Source organism: Phaseolus vulgaris, chromosome 5, assembly GCF_000499845.2.
Source record: "Phaseolus vulgaris cultivar G19833 chromosome 5, P. vulgaris v2.0, whole genome shotgun sequence".
In the NCBI taxonomy this organism is placed as follows: Eukaryota; Viridiplantae; Streptophyta; class Magnoliopsida; order Fabales; family Fabaceae; genus Phaseolus; species Phaseolus vulgaris.
Window position 1 is genome coordinate 355649 of NC_023755.2, and position 17687 is coordinate 373335.

Sequence of the window (17687 nt, forward strand, 5' to 3'; positions counted from 1 at the left end):
GTATTTTAAACCTTGAATAACTATACAATGACTTATATTATTTTCTCATAACCAAACTTTTCATCATCTATATTAATTCAATAATTGTGATAAAGAGTCGTCAAAATTGAACTCTTCTCTAATGAACCTTGCCTAAAGTTTGTGAAAAAATCAAATCAATTTTAGAAAATGAAATTGATGGATATATAATCTTATTGCATTGAGAAGTTTTTTATTTATTTATTTATTTCTACCGGATAAAATACTTGATATAAGTATTAATTTTGCAAGATCAAAAGTTAAAATAAGATTAAAGGTTAATCCAAAATAGTAAAAAAATATCCAAAAAATATCTTGTTGATAAGTACACCCTCTTAATTATAGATTTCTAAATAATGTTATTATATTATTTAAAGTTAGCAACAAATCTACATAATCATATATCCAAGTCATTACTATGACAAAGTCTAATTTGTTACAAATTCAAAATCTTATATAAAATATTTTTCACTACACCCTAATGGTCAACCCTCTCACCTTTCACATTCCAAAATCATTTAAGTATAAAAAAAAAATCATTGATACAATAATAGTTAGTCAAATACTTATGTTTTATTCCTGAATGGAAAAGATGACTAAATAAATAAATAAATAAATAAATAAATAAATAAATAAATAAATAAATGTTTAGACTCAATTTTACTTTCAAACTTAAGAGCTTAGAAATTTGATTAAATTTTTATACTATCTTAAAATATACGATTTACATAATTTAAACAATAAAAATATTATTTAATAAATAATTGCAAAATTATAATTTTGTATAATTTAAACAAAAAAAAATTATTTTATGACTCGCTATGAAGAAGAAAAAGGGATAATAAAATGTTTGAACTTTTGGAGGAAGAGCAAAGTTTGAGCTCATATAATATTCTTGATTGATGTTACTATCAGAGTTTTAGACAATTTTAATCATTAATTTCTTTTCATAAGAAAAAAACTAGAAAACAAAGAAGGTGCATGAAAAACAATCACATTCAAACTTAAAAATCCACATTAATCAGTTATCAAGTTTTCAAATAATTTTTAATTAGAGTAGATTAACACTGATTTAACTAGTTTTTTTCTATTGTAATATTTAGTTAAATTAATATCAACCTAGTTAATATTAATATTTTTTTATTATTTTTAAAATTAGTATTGTTATAATATCTATTTCTAATATTTATCTAAATACACGTGGGTACGATCTACACATGATGATAATATTTTTAAGAAAACATTATTTGATAATTTTAAATATATATGTTGAATGAGTTTTTAAGAACATCTTTAACATAACATGTTATTTGAAGATTTTATGCTACTTTTAGGTAGGGTATTCCAATAAATATAACATTTTATTCAATTTTTTTTTCTAATAATAATTTTTACTTTAAGGTTTTAAGTATTTTTTTGTATGTCTTAAAATGAATTTTTTTTAATAGAAAAGAATTTAAAATATAACATTTTTTTTCTAGAAATCTTAAGAGCCCTTGTACTCTTTCTTTAGTACAAAATTTTATAAATAATAATAGATTTTATATTAGATGATCTAAATTTCATTTGATGATTTGTGGATGAACTTTTTGAAGAAATAATTGAATAAGTATAGACCAATTTATACAATCATATGAAAATTTATCTTTTTTTTTCTCAATCCCAATTCACTATGTTGAATTAAATCACTGAAAAATGATTCAAAATATATGAAAAATAAAAATGACTCAAAATTTAAATTTTCTTATCCAAATATAAACTTAATTTGAAGTTTGAGATTCAGCCCTTTGGGTGAGAACCAGACCCATGTTAAGGGTTTTTACTTGTGTGTTGTGATTCTACCTTGGTAGGAAGAACTTGGGTCACTTCGCTTGTGACTAAATCCGAACGACATCTCACAAAGAATTCATTTTTCAAATTCAGAGGTTTTGTGTGAAATTGGTTTTGCAGTTATACTCTTTATGTGAGTGAGTGCTTCCACCTTCCTCGTTCGATTTTCCAAGTTTTATTTGAATGGTATTTTTGTTTATTTATTCTATTTTTTATGTTACATTTTCTGCAGAATCACAATAGGGGTGTCGTGTTCCTGTAATTTTCCTTTTCTTTTCCCAGTTATTGTTGAAGTTTGGTGGTTCAGTAGAAAAATAAAGGAGACTTGTGTTCAAACTTCATCATGGTAAGCTTTTGTTTTTGTGTTTCTCACAAAGGTGCAATCTTTAAAGGGTAGAAGTCAAATCTGTGCACCCCTTTTTGTGTTCCGGGTGTTTGGTTCTCGAAGGGCATGATGAATTCGTTACATCCAATATGTTTCTATGGTTTAAATTGTGCTCTGTGTATTTTTTTTTAGTTGCTCGATCGTGTAATGCAACTGGGTGTTTTATTTATTGAATCTCATAGTTATTGTATCAAACTAGAAAGAAATTATGACTGAGCTACACTTCTGTTGAGTTTTTAAATTTTTTAATGTTGTTAGGTTTTTGTTTTTTCCCCAATAGTTGTTTTGTTTCTCTTTGTTTTCAATTTCATTGGTTGTGTCTTTTCTGCTTTTGTTGCTGTTCTTAGGAGGTATTCAAAAGGGCCATACTACAACCAGGGCCACCTGAGAATTTTGCTTTGAAGACAGTCCAAGAAGTAATAAAGCCTCAGGTATGTGTACTCTTTTGAAATTTAACTCATATCTCGTACTTCGTAATGAGAATTGTGGAACTTGTTTTGTAAAAGTTTAGATATGATAGTGCTTTTAGCTCTTTATTCTTGGAGTTACCTTGGAGGTGGTGGTGGTTAGTTATTAGAATTTGTATGCGTCTATTAGTCTGATTATTGCTTCTTTGGGTTCTCTCCGGGAGGGCAGTGATAGTGGTTAGGTGGGGTGATGCCTGAAAGGTACATAAGCTTTGAATTTAAGGAAAAGAGTGGAACGACTGTTGATTCATAGTAGTCAACCCCAAATAATGACATGGAGCAACCAACCCTAAAAATGCTATAGTGGGATAGTGGTATGACCACTATTTTGAACTGTGAACCTAAAACACAGATTTACACTAATCATGTAATATATGCTGAAAAATAAACAAAGAAATACCCAAAGTTAAAGAGAAGTTATTGTTGTTCCAACGTTTTAGAGAGATTGGAGACAGAGCAGAGAAGAAAGAAGTAGATACTTGGTTGAAATGGCAGTGGGTAGGCCACAAAAGTGGTTAAACAGCTGTAAATTCGTTGGAGAAGAGATGGATCTCTGTAAACTGGTTAGAATAGAGCCTGAATATACTAGATATTAGCCGGAAATGAGTTGCATGGAATGTGGTGAGCAGTGATGGAAATTGGTTGAGGAGTAAGTGTTCAACGGTGACTATGCTTGCAGTTGGAGGGATGTGTGAGCTAATGTAAGGGGAACTGGAAAAGGTCAACTTAAAGAACTTATGTGATTTTCCATTGTCAATTCCCCTGCTCCCTGGCCAAGCTTGAAACAACTCTCAGGTAGAGGCTAATTGAAAATAGAAGGCCACAAACAGCCCGGATGGCATCATTTAATCATGCTCTCTACCATCATAGACAGGCACAGTGTGACTCAGCTTCGAGGAGTGGGGTCATTCTGGGATGAGTACGATACCATGATAGTGTACTTACTATTAACTACTCCATGTTGATTGCAGAAGGGTTTTAGGTTATGTGCTATCTGTAGACTCAGTTTAAAATCTGAAGTAAGTTTCTTTTAGGTCCTATAATGAAATTTTTTGTAACACAAAAGAATTTAAAATATAACATTTTTTATTATTTTGGAGAACTTGAGAGTTCTTCTAGAAGAACTCATTCTTCATGGTGTAGATCTTATCTCTCCCTCTAGTTCAAAATCAGCTCTATGTTGACTTACATTGTCTATCTTATATTCCATTTCCATGACGTTTGCATGGTGACTGATTGATAATGCTGGCCTGAGGTTGCCTTTGTGGTAGTTTTCATGTGATTTTGCTAGCCGCTGATTCATTTGTGTGCAACAGAAACAAACGAAATTGGCCCAAGATGAGAACCAATTCCTAGAAAATATCTTGCGCATGCTGCTTCAGGAGTTTGTGGTATGTCTAACTGTTGGCCTTATTCATAATTCATCATATATCTTTTTTGTCTTTGTTGAATGTATAACAACAATCTAATTCTACAAAAACGAATTCCTTGTAAGAAATATAATTCAAGAATTGGGTCTATCTAATGCTGCTCTTGTTTCTTTTCCTTTCTCTGTATCATTATTGCCTTGGTTATGTCTGTTTATGATCTGAATTATTTTTCTTTTACCTATGCTTCAGTCCGCGGCAGTATCTGCTGAGAAAATAATGCAATTTGGGCAATCCATTGATTCTAACGAAACTACTCAGGGCCACATTCCTCGCCTTCTTGGTATGTGCACCATTTCACTTTTCAGAAAACATTCTTTTCCAGTTCTTTACATTCAATTGTTCTTATAATTTTGATGTAGTGTGTATTTTGCTCTTGTACAAGAAGTTTTATTCTTTGACTGGAGCATTTATAGGAATTTGTAAAGCACATATGCAATATAAATATTGGGAAAGTAAAAATGAAAGAAAATTATATGTAGAAATTATGGCCATAAACCAGGAAAGAAAACTTAGGACTAAGCATATTATTTGTTGTGTTACATGTATACAATTACGTATATGTAAAGCATGAGACTATTATTTCCACACAGACAGACACATTCAACAATATTAATGAATTTCATGCTAAAATAATTTGAGAAAAAAAAAGAAGACAATTTGTTTGATTGTTTATTCAAGTAGTTATTTTGTGCAGAGTGGTAGTTTGCCATCTGGAGCTTAGCATTAAATGTTTGCCATGGTAATCTTTGTGATTGGCATCCTTTATAACAACATCAAATTAATATTTTAAATTATAGCACATGTTAATGCCAACTTTATATGTACTCTTTTGCGCTTTTAAGTTTTTTTCTTTCTAGAATTAGAGATGATATATGTTTTAAGGGCAGGTTTATGTCATTTTGAAGTTAAATGGAGACAAAATTTGTTTCTCTTTGGTGTTCACACATGTTTATTTAAGGGTTTCATTATTTTAATTTGCAACGAGACTGGGAAAGCTGCAAAATTAACTAGTTTTAGGGGTTTCCTTTCTTTGTCTTTCTTTTTATCTTTCCCATTTCTGTTGTGGATTTCTCACCCTCTAACCAGCTCTGTATCGTTGAGAACCTGTTAGTTTGGTCTTTCCAGAAATGCTTAATGAGTTTCAGTTATGTTTTAATTGTATGCAAAGTTATGTGTTCCTCTCCTACTCATGCTGTGTGTTCACTTTTCAGATATTGTACTATATCTGTGTGAGAAAGAACACATTGAAGGTGGAATGATTTTTCAGCTGTTGGAAGACTTGACAGAAATGTCTACAATGAAAAACTGCAAAGATGTTTTTGGCTATATAGAGAGTAAACAAGATATATTAGGCAAAGTATATTTCTCAGTCGTTTTTAGCCCTTTGTGCTTGTGTATTAATTATTTATTGCATAAGTACCATATCATGATCTGTATTACTTTGGAACTGTTGTGTGACTTACAGCAAGAACTTTTTGCTCGAGGAAAACTCGTGATGCTGAGAACCTGCAATCAACTTCTTCGTCGTCTATCAAAGGTACATTTAGCACATGTACATGGTCTAATAAAAAAATAGCTGTAGTAAATTGTGAGCTCTTTGTTACAGATAAAAAAAAGTATTTTGATGTAAAATAATTTAGTGATTAGGTTTTGGAGATTTTAACAAAAGAGTAGAAGCTAATTTATTGTTGTTTACCATCATAAAAATCACTTAAAAGAATTGGTGAGTTTTATGAGAATCATTTTAGTTAGATTATAGATTCTTTTCAACTTCTAATTGTTTTGGGAAAACTTAAACAAACGTGTGAAGAACCTTTAAAAGTGAGTATTTTTAAAAAAAAAAGTGTTTTTTAGTAAAAAAGCTGTAACAAATGGATTTTATTAGTCCTGCTTCTTTTAGATTTATATTTCGACATCAAGTGTGCTTATTGTCTCTCCTATCTTCCTGCTTGCTTTCTTGTTTGTCGTTTATGTTCTCACCTCAGAGTGAACGGTGACATGTATTGTATGCATATTTGGGGGTATATGAGGACATTTGCTTGATGAATTTGTTATATTCATACCATCATATGCAGTATGCAATTTAAATCCTTGCAAGCAAAGGAATAGGATGATCATTTTGGAAAAAAAATTAAAACAGGGTGTCTTGGAAAAAAGAAATATCTATTTTGGAAACTGTTAGTTAACCTCTATACCAGGTTATTAAATCAGTTAGTTGTTAACCATTAACCCATTGGATTCTTTAAAAATTGAATATTGCTAATCGGTTCTAGACCGAGGCTCCCTCCAAAACAGGGTTTGGGGAGGTCATGCGAATATAAACCTTATTCATTTGTAACCATTTATTCCAGCTATGAAGTGGTTCAAGTGGGATTTCAACACGTTGTGTTGAAAGTAAAGTTATGCTTGAAGTTTGGTTTCCCTGCTTCCTTTTCTTTTCTCTCCAGCTTCCTTGCTTTTTGATAATATTCATAATTACCCTTCTTCTGACAGGATATTTTGCATAGTCAATTAACGAGATGATTTTGTTGCAAAGGTTTATTTGTTTGCTTTCAAGTTAAGGAACAAAATTACATGCTGTATGTTTCTTGCCTCTTGGACAGTTGATGTATTGACGTGTCCAAGGTTCTTTATTTCTCATTATTGTAAGCTGTCGCTATAGGATAAACTGTTCATTTCTTGGCTTTATAGTATTGAATAAGTATTGTTTTAAATAAGGTTTGCAGAGGATCTATATATCTGTGTGAAGGAATGACTGTATTTGGTTTTTCTTATTATGAATTAGATGTGTTTTTTTTTTTTTTTTTTTTTTTTTTTTTTTTATGTTATAGGCAAATGACGTGGTCTTTTGTGGAAGAATTCTCATGTTTTTAGCTCATTTCTTTCCGTTATCGGAGCGATCAGGTATAATTATATAAGCTAGGGGTGTACATAGGTTTTGTTGGTTTTCGACAAACCTAATGTAAGCCTATATTCACTTTTGGTGCCAATTTCCTTTTCTTGAGTCCTTTGTCACTTTGATGTTTTTGATAAACATTTGCAGCTTTAAATATCAAAGGTGTTTTTAACACATCAAATGAAACAAAATTTGAGAAAGAACCCTTGGAAGGTACATGTCATTGACAATTTTAATACCTTATTAATACAAGGTTGATTTTTCTTTCCAGCTAATAATTTATTTTTCCTCACTTTCCAGGCATATGCATAGATTTCAATTTTTATCAGACTTTTTGGGGTCTTCAGGTAGGTCTTCATTGAAATTTTAGTTCTTGAAGTTGGAAAACTGACCCTTTTCATTTTCCTGCATTGAAGCTTGTCTCGCTATTTCACAATTATTCTACTTGTTTTGCAATATCATATTTATAATATGTTTTATCATAAATAAAGTTAAATCATCAACTTATAAACTGCATTTACAACTTCCTTCTATCTAATCGTTGAGAGGAGACCTTTAATTCATATGCACTCTTCGTACCATATTTTGATACTTATCCCTTTGTGTCATCTGTAATGGGTATTTGTTGCACATTGAAAGGGACTGGATATGCATACATTTTTTTGTATTATTGCTGGTAGGAGAATTCCTGTTCTTATTTTTTTTGTTTTTGTTAGTTTCTTCAAAAAATTCTTTTATCTTGACAAAATCTGAAATTCCCGATGGTCCTTGTTTCTGTAAAACATACAAAATGGTTACTTCTTTGGGAAAGTACTTCGATAGTATTTTAGACAATCATATAATTAGTAGCTTGAAATCTATTTTGAAAAGTGAAACAAGTGGATGAAACACATTGTTTCCTCATGATCTTTAAATGGCAAAATTTCTAACGAATAGTTCTCATATTAAAGCCTGAGTATACCGTTTTGAGTACTTTTTATTTTGGAAAAAAGCTTAAAACATGTATGTTTGACCAGTCTTATTTTCTTTGATGTAGGAATTTTTTTCTAACCCTACTTCCATTAGTCATGCTCCGGTAAAGTGGCAGAAATTCACATCTAGTTTGTCGGTAAGGATTTGTTTCGTATTTTATTGTTTGTGTATGTGTATATGCAATTTTTTCTTGAATATGATATTGCTGCAGTTCTTGCTTTTTTACTTTGTTGGATAAAAGGTTGTATTAAATACATTTGAAGCACAACCTTTGAGTGATGAAGAAGGAGATGCTAATAATTTGGAGGAAGAGGCAGTTAATTTTAGTATAAAATATCTTACAAGCAGCAAACTAATGGGTCTAGAGGTAAGCAGTTTGACTGTTCAATTTTAGTTAACATGTTCTTGTTTTGACTCATCATCACATCTTTTTTTTTTGTTTCTTTTTGTTGGTGGAATGCTTAATAGTTAAAGGATCCAAGTTTTCGACGTCACGTTCTTGTACAGTGTCTTATATTGTTTGATTACTTGAAGGTAATACTTTTTAACAGATTAATTTCTTTGTGATGTATCAAACACAACCTATATTAGTTTATGGTTTAAACTTCATTTGCATTTAGGCCCCTGGAAAAGGTGACAAGGATTTGCCATCTGAAAACATGGTCAGTGCTGCCTACCTTGATTTCTTTAGATTATGGAATATACACAGTTGTGTATTTGCTATCATTGCCTTGTTGCTAGACATGATTTATACTGTTCCTCATAAATTACCATAACGGATTATATCTAGATTTATTTCTTGCTTTTATAATTTAAGGTTTGTCCTTCCTTGCTAGAATCCTACTGGCTATACATTTCACAGTTTTTCTTTTCTTTAACTTGGATTCTTTATCAAGTAAGAAAAAACACAAAATAGGAGCATTTGAATCGTCTGTGTGCTATTAAAGTGTACTAAAAGGGAAACAAAAAGAGAAAATTATTAATTTGAAAAAGGGAAAATCCAATCCCTATGCATATTATAAATATCTATAAATGTTTATAGACACAGTAATGGTTCCAAAACTCCCTTTAGATCTTTGAACTAGCATTTTAAAGCTTGAATAACATGTTCACCTTAGAAAGTGAAAGAAAATCAAAAGATAACTGAACAAAATTTTATTATAGAATCATGATCAGGATGTGATTAGCTTAACCATGCTGAGTTTATTTTCATTTTCTCTTTATATTTAGGTTTCAAGTTCGTATTAGTTTGCCATTTTGTATTCAAGCTCAATACGTAGTTTTCTTTGAAAGTAGCTGTATCGAGATGCAGTTAGCATTACTTATGTTTCAATTTCTTTTGGACATTAGTATCCTCCCGCATGTTATTAGATATAGAGTTGTCTGTCAAACAAACAATCTTGGGAGGAGGAACTTTCTTTTAGCTTGTTATTTGTTTAAACTGCTTGTCTCCTGTTAAATGTGTTGATAGAAACTGACGTTTTGATTGAAGCCAAATTGTTTACGTGTAATATAACCTTGGACTACATGTTTTCTCATTTAATTCAGAAAGAAGAGATCACATCATGCGAGGAACGGGTTAAAAAACTTCTTGAACTGACACCACCAAAAGGGTCAGAGTTTCTTCACAAAATTGAGCATATATTGGAACGAGAAAAGAATTGGGTAAGCATCTTCCTTTAACTCCTCCTCTGTATAAACATGTGCCTTTTATCACTAAACCTGAAGATTATGTTTAGTATTTAGCTTAATATAATCCCATTCTGTACTTTTTAGGTGTGGTGGAAACGTGATGGCTGCCTCCCATATGAAAAGCAACCTATAGAGAAGAAAGCAGTACCGGAGGGATCCAAGAAGCGGTATGGCTGTGGACAAAAAATGTTTGGCATGTGATAATGCTTTAAGATTATAGAATATAAATATTTTAGAATCTTGAAGAATATAAGAAAAAATATTTCCTTATTTTCTTAAGATCATTGTTTATGAATTAAATATTTGTTATCTATACATGGACGTTGCAGTAAACAACCAATTGAATGGCAGTGTAACTCTGTTTGGCTCGGCGATTACATGCAATATACACTCCCACTACTGATGGCATTTTCAATGTTGCTAGTTGAATGAAAGAAGTCCATAACACTTTTTTTTGTGGGAAAAAACACCCGTCAACGTTTACTTTAGAGCTGCCATGGAACTGAACTCTGTAAATCTTTAAAGGCCGTAGTTTAGAAACATAGGGCAATGTACATGTCAGTTTACAATATAATATACTTCTGGGTAGAGGATAAATAAATATATATTGCTCACAACAAAGAAAACCACTTCTGGGTAGGGGTGACAAGTGGACACAGGATACAACTAGGCTAAAATGGCAGGCATGTGAGATTCTTTTTATTTAGAAACAAAAATCTGACCATAAGCCACTGCAGATTTATTTATTAATTATTATTATTATGTTACTAATTTATGCTGATTCTTTTCACAATGCTATGATTGTCTTGCTTACCTTGTTCTGTCTTGCTATTTTCAGTAGGCCAAGATGGAGACTGGGTAATAAAGAACTATCTCAGTTGTGGAAATGGGCAGATCAAAATCCAGTAGGTTATTCTTTACAGAAATTGTGACTAGTTCTAGCATGCAATGCCTTTCTGTGGAAGTTGATGATTGTGGATGCTAAACGCTAGGGTTCTTTAGATATTGTCATGATATTCTGTACATTAAAATTAAAGTGGCCTTGCCCCTGGTAGTATGTTTTGAATTGGTCAGTCCATCACAATCTGTATAGATATTCCCCTTTTCTAATGATAATTCATTCAAGTCAAATCTAGCTGATGGAAATGAAGCATTTGTAGTATCATATATTTGAAGTTACAATAATGCATATAAAATCTTGTATCCCTGATTATATAGAGTCAACTCTTTGTTTCTATAATTATAACAACATTCCTTTTATATAGATAAACCTTTTATTTCTATAATTATAGCAACTATTATTAGATTATCTATGGATTAACATTGTTTTGTACTTAAATTGATTTGTTAGACATGCTTTATGTCTCATCTCAAGAAGCTATAATTTTGAGCATTTTATATTAAATTTGCTAGCCTGGGACTGGGTTGTTATGATATACTTTGGTCATTCCAAGTAAAATGAAAATCATAAAGTGAATTAGCTTTTGTCTTTGAATTTATGTTTTACTTGGTTTTCTTTTTCATGGTGAAAAGACATTTCTTTATTTCCATTCCATTGCTCATATTATATTGACTGATTCTTTTCTATTATCAAACTTTTGAATTACCAGAATGCTTTAACTGATCCTCAACGTGTTCAAACACCTTCAATTATGGAGTACTGGAAACCCTTGGCTGATGATGTAAGCTTGCATATTCTTCTGCAATGAGCATCTTGATTTTCCCTTCCTTCCTTCAAGACCCCTGTTATTTCCTGACTAGTTGTTATGAATTTTCCCCATAATGATGTTTAGTTCCTATCCTCCCCTCCACCCCTTACCATTTTACTGAATATTAAAATTCTTTTGCATTTTTGAAATTACAGATGGACCCCTCTGCTGGAATAGAAGCTGAATATCATCACAAGAATAACAGGGTAATCCTCTAATTAAAATTTTATTTTGGATGGAAAAAGAAGTTTTATTTAAGAAAAAGAAAGAAAGTAGAAATTTGAGAATTAGATATCCTGAAAAACTTCAACAATAAAAAGTGACAAAGAACAAGGAGATTAATAATGCTGCTAGACTGCCTTTTTCTCCATTTTAGAGATGAAAAGTCCATTGACAATTGAAACAGACATGGGCAGAATAGATGACAGCAAAAAATAAGCCTGTTCAAAACTACTTAATACTTATTTTACAAAAGACATGTTTGGTTGCTATTCATTGCTTCAAAGGTTTTTAAATATCTCTTCAAATTTTCATCTGTAAAGTAACTTGGACCCAGTTGCAAATCGTTTACATTAGTCATATTCGTTCTGTTAAGTTGTATTGCTTGGAAAGCATTAAAAAAATGCAAATAAACAGAGTAAGGAGTGCTCTCTGGTAAAAGAATATCGAAGAAAGAGTAAAGAAAAGCCAATGGAAAAACAGGAAATTAAAACCTTCAAAGATTAAAGTCATCCTTGTGAAACTCCCTTTGATCACAAGAGGGGCACCGCAACAGCATCCCTATGTTATAGTGAGTCTGAAAAGAAACATTTTTCATTAAAAAATATGGGTATTTTGTTGTGTTGGAAATCTCACGTCGACTAGAGATAAGGTCAATACATAGTATGCAAGTGGGTGCAAACCTCACTTTACAAGCCGGTTTTGTAAGGTTGACTAAAGTTTAAAGTCCATTTCTTAAGATTTTGTAACAAAAGTCTCAAAACATCTGCATACAACAGAATAAAATTTGAACAGAAGAATTCTTTCAAATTTTGTTGGTGCACATTTATTGTCTGATGGCTTTAGCCTTCAACTTGAAGATATACATCTTAAAATCTATTTTTCTTTTCAATTCAGGTTTATTGTTGGAAAGGTCTTCGGCTTGCAGCACGACAAGACTTGGAGGGGTTTTCTAAGGTAACATAATAGCGATTTTTCTAATCTGCAATTTAGTATGTTTATTATTTTTAGACTGTGTGAAAGTTAATTGATTTTGGTTGCAGTTTACTGATCATGGCATTGAAGGGGTTGTCCCACTAGAGCTTTTGCCACCTGATGTTCGATCTAAGTACCAAGCTAAACCAAATGACAGAAGTAAACGTAGCAAAAAGGAAGAAACAAAAGGCTCTGCGCATCAAGTTGAGGAAAATCAGGTTTCTTGATTAAGATCCACCTTCTATTTTTCTTTATTTATTACATCAGCTCAAGAGCCTTTTTATAGAGTACTGTAGAATTTGGTAGTTCCAATTGTTGCTCGTTGGTTGTGTTGCTGTATTTCTTTCTAGTTCAACTAATATATTTAAGGTGAGCTGGCAATTGGGATTAATGCATTAGGAATTAAGCATATTCTAAGCTGTTGATTTTCTTGTGTCACATAAAAGCCTTTTTGAAAGGACTAGTGACAAAACATGTCCTGGAGGATGGTACTGCTCTAACATCATGTTGAGAAGAGAGAAACTAAGAACGAATATACTGTTTGATTGCTTTTATTTAAAAGGTTTTATTTGTAACAAGCTTAAAGTTCAGGAGGAGTGTTAGAATATATGAAAATATAAAAGAGAAATTATTGTATCTTACATTATTCTTTAGGATTTGTTTCCTTATTTAGTTAGGATCATAATTAGTATAATAAATAAGGGTCAGTGTTCTGTTTTATTAACATATCAAATACACCAAAACATTGTAACACATCATTTTGTAGTCTCAATTCTTCTCGTTTTGTCTTTATTTTGCATCTGTAGTGACGAATCCAATGCTTAAAATGAGTTCCTGAAATCACTTTAGCTCATATCTTTTGTTCTCTCTTAAAATAATAGATTGCCACAACTGCTACTGAGTTGGATGGGGATGGCATTCGAACAGATACCACAGCAACACCTATGGAATTTGATGGTGCCAGTGTCCCTGGTACTCAAGGTGGAACCCCAACACCTGAAGAACTTCATAAGCATAGCTCAGACACTGATGTAGGACAGGAAGCAGGCCAATTGGAAGCAGAAGCCGAAGTCGAGGCTGGAATCATAGATGGCGAGACAGATGCAGATGTTGATTTAGATACTGTTGGCTGAGGCTAAGCAAGTTTGCAGGTCGACATGTTAAGGATGATGAACATTTTGAATGAATGTTGGCATCATGTGTTTTTGGACAAAGATAGATACAACATTAACCAGCAGGTCAAGTTAAAGACACTTGCTGTTTTAATTCTTTGATAGCAGGAAGGAGATTATGTGGACTTTTGGTATGAATATCATTTGAAAATGGTTCTTTCAATGAATGACTCCATGATTCAAAAGAGGAATGAAATACACTAAATCTGAGTTTTTCCTTAGTGTTTTCTGTGCAATCAACTCTTGAAACTGGCTTTATTAATATCAAACACCAAATTGTAGGATGTGAATAATAAACTTGAGACTAGACTCCTGAGGTGAGGTGTGAAAAGTGAGACAGTAAAAATATATCTATCTATAATTGGTTGGAATTAAAATGCTTTATGAATTTTACTCAAAATTGATGGTATATATGTGTGTATGTGTGTGTATCAATAGAGAACAATCTCGAGCAAAGGGTAATCCAAGACCTTACTCAATGGTTAAGTTGACAATTGTTTACCCACCAAACAATTTACATATAATGCTTGCATGTTCAAACAATGTACATATAAGTCTTCCAATGTTAAGGTAGGGCATTTTCATGTTGGTACAATGAGAATAACTTCATTCCTTTATTCCTTGGTTGCAATATGAAAACAATTATAAGTTCTAAGTATGGTAACTTTTAATATGAATAGTAATATAATATTCATTCCGAGTGGTGGGAATGACACCTTCAGTTTTATATAAACATGTGTAGGGTAAAAATGGCCCTTCCTTTCCATCATTTCAAATCACTCCAAATACATAAATGAATTCCTGAAGTGATGACTGCTCATGCATGCCATCATCATCCCTGCTGCATTATTCAAATGGATCTAAAACCTTAGCAGGGAGCCTTGAAAGCAGATAATTTATTTGCAGCCAAAAATTAAATAAAAGATATCCTTAATGTTTTTTCCATGTGGTGAAGATTAAATAAAAGAATTAATTAGTGGGAGAAATGGTTTATGCAAACATGAAAAAGTACAGAGTTCAATTATCAACACAATCGACTATTACTAGAGGATTATTAGTAAAGCTGATCAATTATTTGTGAACTAAGTCAAATTCAGTTTTGATTCAGATAATCGATTATCAACTTAACTTAATCAATTATAAGTTCATAAACAATAAAAGACTATTTTTTTCTCAAGAATTTCTTAAGGATTGATTCATGCTTTACAATCATAGTAAAATAATGAACATTAGAGACTGAAATCATAAACAAGATACAAAATATATCAAAACATCATTCCAATATGCTTGTCAACATATCGCACCATAGTCTGATGCCCATAGTCTAGCATTAATATGATAATAGGAATTACACCGTCCTTTTGACAGAGAGTTCATAAGCATTGCAAAACATGTGCAATATATATTTTGCATTCTTATGAGATTTTGTTACTTCATGACATTACACAAGTCTACACCCATTATGAAAACACATCTTATCCATTTTGAATTTGCATCCCCTACCTTTGAAATGTTTGCAAAAGCAGCATACAATTCCAGATTGGGTTATTAGCAATGACACAAAGCAGAAAAATGAACATAACAGTGATGCACTACAAAATGTTTAAGGCGCTTCCCATAATGTCACTCCCTTGAATAATGATCGGAACTTAGGAGAGGAATACTCTGTTCATTCCTGAAAAAATTTTGGGGGTCAAACTTTGTCTTAATTTGTGCCAATCTCTTGAAGTTTCCCTTAAAGTACTTCTTGCCCCAAACACTAGCTTCTAAATAGCTTGTGTTGTGAGGCTTGTTTTTTCCCAAATCAAGATCCTTGTAGTTGAAATAGGCAGCTCTAGGAGATTTTGAGACATAAGGAGTCATGTATCTATAAATCATTTTGGCCCAATGTAGATGCCTCTTGGATTCTTCCATGCTATTCACTTCCCACTTCACCAAGTACTGTATGTTGTATAAGTTTCCCTTTCTGTGGGGAAATGGGATTTCAGATTCTGAAATTTCATTCATTCTACCACCATATGGTTCCATTATCAGCATTGCTAATGTATCTTCCTCTACAACCACTTTCCAAGCTCCTTCTAGACCAGTTTTTGGTATTGGCTCCTTTACAAAGTCAGACTTGGCCTTGAAAGAGCTTTTAAATGTGGTAGTTCTGTTGAGCAAGAGCTCTAGAGGGTCGTCTTTGTTGAATCCAGCAATGAACATAACTGATTGAATCCAGTTCATTTCAGTGCAGTCTTTGGCCTGCAATCCCAGTTCAGGGAAACTCTCATTCATCAGTGGAATCAACTTGTCTATTCCTCCAAGGAAGAGAGTTGAAGGTTGCTTTAAATGTCTTTGATTTGTCACCACTATTTTGAGCAACTATTCTGATGAAAAGATCCTCATGCAATTCAGGTGCTGTGTATTGCCACCTGTGAATGAGATTGTTGGCTCCTTCCTCCAATGTTCTTTCAACGTTGAACACTGTAACAATAGGTGGAACTCTAACCAAACTGACCTTCCATGCAAGGATGACTCCAAAACTAGTAGCACTACCTCCTCTAATGGCCCAGAAAACATCTTCTCCCATTGATTTTCTATCATGAATCTTCCCATCTGCATCAATGAGGTAAGCATCAACAACATGGTCTGCTGCCAGGCCATGCTTCCTCATTATGGTACCTTGTCCCCCTCCACTGATATGCCCACCTATCCCTATACTTGGACAGGTGCCTGCAGGGAATCCATGCACTTTGCTTTCCTTTGAAATTTTGTAGTAAAGTTCACCTAATGATGCCCCAGCCTGAACCCAAGCTGTTTCATCAGCAAGGTTAACTTCAATGGAACGGATGTTGATAAGTTCAACCATGACAAATGGAGCCTTAGTAAGGTATGATAGCCCTTCATAATCATGGCCACCACTTCTGACTCTGAGCTGCAACCCATGTTCTTTGCTGCATTGAATGGCTGCTTGAATTTCTGATTCATGGAAAGGTGTTAGAATGAGAAGAGGCTTCCTCGATGAATTCACCCATCTAGGATTTTGTTCCAATGCTTCCAACACTTGGGGATATTGGGAGGAGGATTTGGTGAAGATTATTTTTTCAATGGATTCAGAATTCTCATCAAGTTGGGTTATCAAGCATTCCTTGAACTTCTTCTCAACCAAGGTAGAAGCTGCACATGAGATTGGAAGAAGCAGTATCAGAAACACTGCTAGATAACTCATCTGCATGTTTTCTTCTCTACCTTTGGTGTGTTTCATTATTCAGGCACATTTATACACATACATATGTGTAAACATGTTCACATGAAAAGGTAGAATATTGAAGTAGAGAACATGCAGAAGCTATTTTGTCAACAAGCTGAAACATATTTTGATTTGAATTTTCTAAGGCATTTGATTTTCCAGAATTGCTGCTCAAGAAATTGAGCCTGAATAAAATACTGGTTATTATAATTAATCTCTGGTTTTTATAATTATTTGCTAATGTACTTTGGATATGTGTTTAGTATTAATTAGTGAATATGATAATGTATTTAAAGCTTTATTATTTGATAATGGCTGCTAATCTGGTTTGGTTAATATTTATAAATAAAAAGTCAAATCAATCATCAATGCAAATATATGACTGTCGACAAAAAGATCTAAAGTAATATATTTTTTCTCCAACTAGCTCAATTTTAATTACTTCAAACCTTTTATTTTATATTTGAATTTCAACTATTTATATTTTAAAATTAATTAATTTCAATTACTTCTCAAGTTTAGCTTGTTTTTCAGCAAATATTAACTCCTCATATTTTTCACTCATTTTTTTAAATTATTTATCTCTATTGATATTATAATTTTAGGTGCCTTTTCTATTTTTTTTAAATGTAGCTAAATAGAAATTTTTCAATGTATTTAATAATACTACTAAATTAGCTACTAACTTAT

At 32.3% G+C, this 17687-nt stretch overlaps 2 protein-coding genes across 5 annotated transcripts; one reads left to right on the top strand and one right to left on the bottom strand.

Annotated features, from left to right (window-relative positions):
- The first annotated feature begins 1596 nt into the window (after window positions 1–1596).
- Window positions 1597–13986, top strand: LOC137834607 (THO complex subunit 1). 4 transcript variants are annotated; one of them, XM_068642674.1, is made up of 22 exons: window positions 1597–1981; window positions 2081–2194; window positions 2581–2664; window positions 4017–4091; window positions 4320–4410; window positions 5342–5487; window positions 5596–5667; window positions 6962–7034; window positions 7174–7239; window positions 7327–7373; window positions 8063–8134; window positions 8240–8365; window positions 8467–8532; window positions 8619–8660; window positions 9547–9663; window positions 9775–9857; window positions 10529–10595; window positions 11301–11372; window positions 11555–11605; window positions 12516–12575; window positions 12662–12811; window positions 13475–13986. In XM_068642674.1, exons 2-22 carry the CDS (start codon window positions 2192–2194, stop codon window positions 13724–13726), a joined length of 1815 nt encoding a protein of 604 aa, XP_068498775.1. In that variant the 5' UTR covers window positions 1597–1981; window positions 2081–2191; the 3' UTR covers window positions 13727–13986. The 4 variants fall into 4 exon arrangements, with proteins under 4 accessions (XP_068498775.1, XP_068498774.1, XP_068498776.1 ...); XM_068642673.1 differs by having other exon boundaries at window positions 1633–1985; XM_068642675.1 differs by having other exon boundaries at window positions 1800–1985; window positions 2131–2194.
- Window positions 13987–15225: 1239 nt separating this feature from the next.
- LOC137834608 (berberine bridge enzyme-like 22) lies at window positions 15226–17119 on the bottom strand. The gene is given in 2 exon segments (XM_068642678.1): window positions 15226–16076; window positions 16078–17119. Coding segments are annotated over 2 exon segments (1623 nt in total). The 5' UTR covers window positions 17013–17119; the 3' UTR covers window positions 15226–15388.
- Between the last annotated feature and the right edge of the window lie 568 nt (window positions 17120–17687).